Source organism: Ostrea edulis, chromosome 7 (assembly GCF_947568905.1).
Source record: "Ostrea edulis chromosome 7, xbOstEdul1.1, whole genome shotgun sequence".
Taxonomy (NCBI): Eukaryota; Metazoa; Mollusca; class Bivalvia; order Ostreida; family Ostreidae; genus Ostrea; species Ostrea edulis.
Window position 1 is genome coordinate 29,402,041 of NC_079170.1, and position 8,412 is coordinate 29,410,452.

Below are 8,412 nucleotides of genomic sequence, written 5' to 3' on the forward strand. Positions count from 1 at the left end.
ATCAGAGTCCTCTGGATGACATCGTGAAGATATCAGAGTCCTCTGAATGACATCGTGATGATATTAGAGTCTTCTGAATGGCATCGTGATGATATTAGAGTCCTCTGAATGACATCGTGATGATATCAGAGTCCTCTGGATGGCATCGTGATGATATCAGAGTCTTGAGAATGATATCGTTGATGTTGTCGGAGTCCTGGGTTATTGTGTCAAATTCTTGTGTTTGACATCGTAATGATGTTATCTAATCCTTTGCTGTCACTGTGATGACGTCGAAGTCCTGAGTTTGACATTGCGATGATGTCAGACCATTGAGTTTCGTGGCTGGAATAGGTATTAGACTTTATTTAAATTTGGTCTAAAGGTTGTGTGTCTATGTTCTTAAATGCTGTAAAATATGCCCTGTTACACTTATCCGTCATTCACATAGTGGAAGGACTTCAACCTATATAGGCCTATAAATAATAAGTCGATTCTGCATCATTAACGTCATAGAATCCTGTGTTTCCAGTGTCTTCAACTATGTCGGACCGGTTGCGGTAGCTCAGTGGTAAAGCGTTCGCTTTGTAACCGGGAGGTCATGAGTTCGAGCTCCGCTCCAGCCATGGTCACGTCAAACCTAAGACATAAACATAGATACTGATTGCTCCTTCGCCAAACGCTCAGCAACCACGGGTCTTTCGGATATATTAACCTTGAAAATGGAGGTCCCGTGTCGCGGCAAGCGTTGGCACGTTAAAAAACACTCTCTGTTACAACTCTGAGCGCTAAGCATAGATCTAATTTCCAGGTACTTCACCTACAGTTGGTGACGTCTCAATATGAGTGAAGAGCTCTCAAAGGGAAGTAAAACAAACAAAACGTGTACAAAGTTGGTGATTAAATGCTGCGGTGACGTTTATGGGAATTTTTCACATGACCCCCTCTTAAGACTTGGATGACTTGAGTTATGCATTCACCGACTGTGTCTGGTTAGGTATAAATGGAGTATACAGAGATGGGACTCTTGACAATCCTCCCGGATGGATAGTTGGGTTGTCCGTTTTAGTATACAAGAAAGGTAAAGATAACGAACTGTGATCAATCTCATAACTCCTATAAGCAATAAAAATATAGTTGGGCAAACACGGACCCCTTGACACGCCACAGGTGGGATCAGGTGCTTAGGAGGAGTAAACATCCCCTGTCGACCTGTCACACCCGCCGTGCACCCTATATCTTTATCAGGTAAACGGAGTTATCCGGAGTCAAAATCAGTGTGCCAAGAACGGTCTATTGTTTGTTTTGATGTTTTCCGCCACACTCAGCATTTTTTCAGTTATATCTGGTGGCGCCCAGTTTTTATTGGTGGAAGAGAGAACCCAGATACAATGTACCTGGGACGAGACCACCGACCTTCCGAAAGTAAACTGGGAAACTTTCTCATTTACCGGCGCGAGCGAGATTCGAACCCGCACCGACCAGAGGTGAGAGGCTGTGTGATTTTGAGCACGATGCTCTAACCACTCGGCCACGGAGCTACGGTCGGCATGAAACACGTCAGACAGCATTTGACACAATGATAGATTGTATTGGCAAAATAGATCGTTGTAACGACCATAGAATTTGTGAAATGCTGACTTCAAACGAGAGCGTTGGAACCCCTGCACCATCAACTTGTTTGTCAGTAGCCTGTCTCGATTTAACAACTGACCATACGCAGAACCAGCTCTTGCGTATCGAATTAGTTGAGAGATATAAATACCATATGCAGGTGATCATGGAATATTGCTAGATAAATATGGGAAGTTGACGATGGAGAAGCTGAAATCATCCCGTTTGTCGTAAAGTTGAATTGTTAGTTTGCCAAAAGTATGAAGCAGAAGTGGACGATTCTGTAATGTCTTTTATTTCGAGTTCACTGGGATATATCGAATTGACATATGAATGAAAATAATTATTGTTAATAGATAATACGCTGTCGATATATCTAAATGTCGAATTGAAGGTCAAAGCAAGAGATTTTTTTCTTCTCATGTAGAAGTTTTTTTTAATAAATTCTGCTTAAAGTGTCGGATCTGATATTGTAATTTGTCTTAAACCAACTTTTAACAAAAATATTTTTGTCCGATTTCGACAACAATGCAAATTGTATTAAAATACCTCTGAGAAAATAGATTTTCCTTATTCACTTTTCTGTACACAATTGCGTAATTGGAAAGTGAGATTACAGCATACAAAACAAAGGATGGGACATCAATTGCAATAACAGCTATTTTCACTGCGGTATCCCGCGGGGATCCGGGTTAGAATAGGTCCTTAGTACCCCTTCCTTGTCGTAAAAGGCGACTAAATGGGGCGGTCCCTCGGATGAGATCACAAAAACTGAGGCCCCGTGTCACAGCAGGTGTGGCACGATAAAGACCCCTCCCTGCTCAGAGGCCGTAAGAGCTGAGCGTAAACCCAAATTTTGTAGCCCTTCTCCGGTAATGGTGATGTCTCCATATGAGTGAAAAATTCTCGAGAGGGAACTTAAACAATATTCAATCAATCCACTGCGGAAAGTGGTAGTCTTGTGTAAGTGAAGTTAAGGTAGGTCCTTAGTCCTGGATTTTTGGGGTTTAGGTAGCATTTTTTTTTTTTTTTTGAATCAATAAATTAACATTCAGAGTAATGAAAAAAGGCGAAACAGTTAAGGGTTTCCATATTAATTTTCATTACATACACCACTAAAGTCATATACCCCGATGTAGATTTTTATGAAATTCATTGGAAACAGTTATTTGTTGTTATTTTAATATAAAAACAACAAAATATTTTTTGAATTGCATTTATTTATCGGGAAACATGTCAATAACTAAAACACATGTCATTTTCAATATGTTCATCAAGTTTTAGAATAATATGTGCAAAATTATTGAATTAGCGTTATTCCCCAAAATGTTAAAAAACAAACAAATGTGGACGCATTTTCCTTATATCATGGTTTACATATCATTTTTTCTGTTTATATTAGTAGAGTTGCATCTGTTATAGTTATTCATGGGAAAAAATCCATACCTTTCCTTAATAATTTCAAATCTATAGCTTCCAGATTATGTATACCCCCATCAAAAACTGAAGTCTGGCACCATACAGCTGAGCTATTTAAAATCACTCGGGCTTAAAATTTCATGTAATTTCGTGAAAAGACACAGATAATGATTCCTTAACACCTTGGTAAAATGTTTGTCAAAAATAAAGGAAATCTATCGCATTATGGACTTGATAAATAATTGAATGAAAACAGAGTTATTGTCCTTGGATTCAATATTTTGAAACATATCATTGACTATTCAAATATAACTAAGAATTTTGAAATATTTTATGGCTAACAAGATTTTTTACACATAACTATTGAAAAAGATTCCAACAAAATTTAGGTTCCTATCATTAAATCATTGACTTTGCAAAATCCTATGACGTCACAGGAGTGTGGAACTACGTTAACTTAAAGTAGATAGAGATACAATGTATATTGTTTAACGTCCCGTGCTGTCTCATCCGAAGGACCGCCCCATTTAGTCGCCTCTTACGACAAGCAAGAGGTACCGAGGACCTCTTCTAACCCGGATCCCCACGAGGTAAGATAGAGATATACTACAATAGTGATACCACAGCAAAGATGACGTAGTAGTGGGTTACAGTAGGGATACCAGTTGCATCTATTGTAATTAAATTGTTTTTAACAAGCTGAGGGGAAAGGTTTTTGAATGAGTCCCACCAATCAGTTTTACACTAAAGTTGTGTTTTAAAAATCCGGTTGTGAAATCACGGTAACAGTAAACTCGTAACGTCGATCACGACAAATCACATGTAATTTCAACATCTCTTTTTATCTTAAAAACGCAAGAATGGGATTTTTTTTTCTTCATCGATCTCCTGAGAGGAGGACTGTAGATCCTTAGGGAGAGAGATCACCAACGACCAGCTGGTACGAATGAAGAGAATGGTAGTATCTTCATTCCAGCGGTATATGACGGATATTTGGTAAGCCAATTGCAAGAATGCGCGATATTAAGATAAAACAATACAGTTTAATTTTAACGAGATAATTATGTCCTAATGATAGGATCTTTCCACGGAATTATGAGATAAATATTTCGTAAACTAATTACAAAATAGTAACCGCCTAACTTTTTCGAGAAAATTAACCAGTAATGACGTCTCTTCTAGTAATTATAATAACGATTTGATTACGGTGAAATAAATTATTTTTACCTTGAAGTTTGTAGACTTTTGTACTATTTTGCAAGCTGTAACAAGAACATTGGATTCATCTAAACACTAAGCGGACCTGTAGATGAACTTAACAATACAACTCGTCACAGTTATTCTAAAAGTGGTTCCTTTCACTCGGTTTTTAAAATATATGGTAGTTTTAAATGTCCTTCTCCATTTTTGTCATGCGTGATTAAAATCGTGACAAGGATCAGAGACGAGATCCTTTTATATATATTCTAAAGCTTACATTTGACGTCATAAAGTTTTGGACCTCGTACCAAGGCGATACCATAACTTTAAATCCTGTTCATATATTTGTAGACAAAATGGAGAGATTTAAGATGCAAGGATTCTTTCTGGTCTTGTTCGCCCTGATTTTATGTAAGTTTAGACTTTATAATCATTTCATCGATCAAAAACTTATATGTGTGAATTGATATGTATCTTCATATAAAGGCAGTGCGTTTCTTAAAGCGTTCGGATAAAGGCAGTGCGTTTCTTAAAACATTCGCATTTCGGGGTAAAGATGCGAGAGATATATATAAAGTATGATGAAATCACCAATAACGATTATTTTTATTTATCCCAAATGTTGTTTACAACAGTATATCATCATCATTAGGACGGCTAAACACTTTGTAATTCGTTAATTAGGGACAAAAATAATGTGAAAGTTATATTTATTCATTTCGGTGTTCAAGGAAACTGTTCATGACACAATTTCGAAATTTTTCGACGCACTATTTAGTATTGACAATACATGAAAAGACACCAGAATGGTCTGACGTGCACGGTATATGGGACGATTTCTAAATTATTTTTAAAGGGCTTTGACAGCTATGCAGCTTGACTGATTATTGTTGAAAGGTAATCATGCACATGGTCGTTTATCCCGTAAATATTTAATAACTGCTTCAAACTTCGAGATCATATGAACAATAATTAAAAGAGGAAGTTGTTCGTAAACACAGGCATGTTATAAGTCTTTAAAACAAGTCATCTCGGTTTAAATGTTGCTTTTGAAAGGAGGTGTCAGATCAAAAACCAATAAAATGAAACGAAATGGCTGTACGGTTTATAGTACCGTGATGAAAGTATGGCATTCCATGTAGAATTCAGTCGCATGCAATTTGTAAGAAATGCTTTATATTGTCATTACTATAGGTTTTCTTGACGTCACAGATGCCTCCTACTGCTATTACTCCTATTATTACTACAGTTACCGCTGTTACTATTACTACTACTACTACTACTATTCGTAAGTATGGGTTTTTTTTAAGCTCGGTCGCTTAGAAATTGTACACGATAAAATAATGAAATACATATGTAAGTTGGAAGGGGTGTTTGGTGGGGTGTAAGTTGGAAGGGGTGTTTGGTGGGGTGGGCGTGTGGAGTTAGCCATTGGCAGATGGTTGTTAACCATGTTGACACACATTTTTCATGGCTGGCAAAAATAAAAATTTATATGACATGTCCCTTGGATGTTAGTCGGTTGCTTCATTTTTAAATATACATCATTTACGTACACATATTATCGATCAACGCGTCAATTGTCAATAGGGTGGCAAAGAAACAAAATAGAAATATTTTATATACATGTATGCACTTTTTTTTTTAGATCAAGCAACGGACCAACGAATGAAGGACATAATGTCATTTATTATTTATTTTTTTTGCCAGTCATAAAAAATGTGTATTAACCAACGCGTTTTGCGTCGTCGGACGGTGGCACGAGGCAAATGAATTTGATGGAAAACCTTTAAAAAATTCTCATATAACTTGCTAGATAAATGTGTGGACTTGTCAGTTAATGATGTCGACCAGTCAAGTAATGTCCACTTGTCATCAAATAATAAAAAGTTTGAAAAAGATAGTCGTAAAAATTGCTTTCAGATGCTCAAAATGATTTAACAAACCTAACCCTAAACAAGATCATTATGTCGACTTGCAAGATCTTTCTGTCGACTTGTCAGATAATCATGTCGACTTGTCAGATAATCGTGTCGACTTGTCAGATAATCATGTCGACTTGTCAGATAATCATGTCGACTTGTCATATAATCATGTCGACTTGTCAGATAATCATGTCGACTTGTCAGATCGTGATGTTTGTCAGATATTAAAGTTATATTAGCTCTAAATCTGAATCGGAAGGTAGATGTCAGCTAATGACAAGTGGGCATAATCATTTGAAAAGTCGACATAATTATCTGACAAGCGGTGGCAAAAATATTCCACCATATGCAAAATAATGTACTTATTAGATGAGGGAGAGAATCGAATAGAAGCCCGTGGGTAACCGACGATGCAGTGATTGCTGATGACGTAAATTGTCTGCTTCAGTGATTCTGTTGGAAGGATTGCTGGGCCGCGTTCAAGATCGTAGCGGCTACGTAGGGCTCGGTAGCGCTACGATCTTGAACGATGTGCTAGGCTAGCCCTACGTAGGGATAACAAGCGTTAATCCATACAGTGCGTTCAAAATACCTAGATATCTAGCCTAGCAGCTAGGCTAGCCGCTACGATATTGAACGCAGCCCTGATGACGTAAATTGTCTGTTTCAGTTATTCTGCCGGAGTGATTGATGACGTAAATTGTCTGTTTCAGTGATTCTGCCGGAGTGATCGCCGGAGCAGTGATTGGTGGATTGTTTGGGCTTGCCTGTATAATTGGAGTCATTGTGTTTGTCTGTGTTGTGGTTTGTAAATGTAAGACCACAGGGGTCAGGGGTCGCGTGGTACAGCCGAATGTGGGCGTGTCCAATACCGTCACATACATATCACCACCGACAACATACAGTAAGTATTTTAAAAAACCGTTCTCTATAAATGTCATTATCGGCCGCCAGGAGGCGCTCGGTTATATGATATTTATATATTTAAAGATTATAGAAACATGTCTGTTATCAGCAATTTTATATAATAGTAGCTGTGGACTTTTTAGACGGCTATATGGATATAATGACGTGGTTTTTTGGTGTTTTTTTTCTAGACAGCTATGGATATAATGGTGCCCCACCGATGAACGCATCACCCCAAATGCCGCCAGCATACACAAACCAAGCACCTCCGTCATATAGCCAACCGCCACCCCCGGAGCCACAATACAATGAACCCGCCTATCCACCGAACCCGCCCCCACAATATAACAACGTCATCAGTGGAGCCCCGCCCAATAGTCACAACTACAGATAAGAGACATGATAGAATACAGATTGTGCTAGAACTTTAAAGTTTGTCATATCAGAATTATTTTTCTGTATGGAAAATAATGGAATAACACAGTATTGATCGTACATACTTCTAAGGATATTTGTTTATATCGGTATGTGTAGTGTTTTTATTGTGTGTATATATATATATGTGTATGTGTGTATATATGTATATATACTTCATTTTTGTTTTTAATTAATATAGACTTGAGTTTTCTTCGTTGAAACCTCAACATAATAATACGAACAGGGTATTGATGTCGATATCTACACAGTACTAAATCTTCTTTTTTTTTTTATCAGTTATTTATTACAACACAATGTTCATGAATATAAGAGTGTGTCTTATTCCATGTAGGTGTTGCAATGTCTTGATTTTTTTCCCCTCTTCTCGACATGTTTTACTTTATTAATGATAGATCATCCATTTTGAATTGGCAATACAAAGCGAAACCGCTGTGATCATGAAATGTAATGGTATGTGATCTATGGTGCCAAGCTTTCCGTGTTTTTAATCGTCAAGATTGTTTAATGGTTTTTATGGACTTAGCTACAATCAAGCCACAGTATAGCATTTTAATAAAAGTCTGTTACATATATCTGTGTTTCATTTGCTTTTTTATGTAGAACAACATGGACTATGAAATCTACAAGTATTTGTGGATTTCTATGGAATATTATCCATACCTGCTGCATCAAAAATATTGAAGACAACCCAGAATGTTTTTCCTCAGGTTTTCACAACAGAATGTTTATGAAGTAATAAAATTTTACATTGCTGCATTAAATTTTATGACAGACTTTATAATCCACTGGCATTGTTTGTACGAAAGCTTAAAATTTCCCTACACACTCGAGTAAACACAAAACCTTAATCCCACACGTGAATCCAGTTTATATTCGAAAACTAGGAAGAAAACCCATGCATATCAAGTGAATTCGCTACCTGAACATGAGT

General features: G+C 37.2%; 1 protein-coding gene across 2 annotated transcripts; it reads left to right on the forward strand.

The window, feature by feature from the left end:
• Window positions 1–3,575: 3,575 nt before the first annotated feature.
• Window positions 3,576–8,056, forward strand: LOC125656147 (cysteine and tyrosine-rich protein 1-like). Of its 2 annotated transcripts, XM_048886736.2 has the most exons (4): window positions 3,576–4,623; window positions 5,407–5,500; window positions 6,851–7,041; window positions 7,235–8,056. In XM_048886736.2, the coding sequence occupies exons 1-4, from the start codon at window positions 4,569–4,571 to the stop codon at window positions 7,435–7,437; spliced, it is 543 nt and encodes a 180-aa protein (XP_048742693.2). In that variant the 5' UTR covers window positions 3,576–4,568; the 3' UTR covers window positions 7,438–8,056. The 2 variants fall into 2 exon arrangements, with proteins under 2 accessions (XP_048742693.2, XP_055999885.1); XM_056143910.1 differs by having other exon boundaries at window positions 4,473–4,623; window positions 6,851–8,056.
• The last annotated feature ends 356 nt before the right edge of the window (window positions 8,057–8,412 follow it).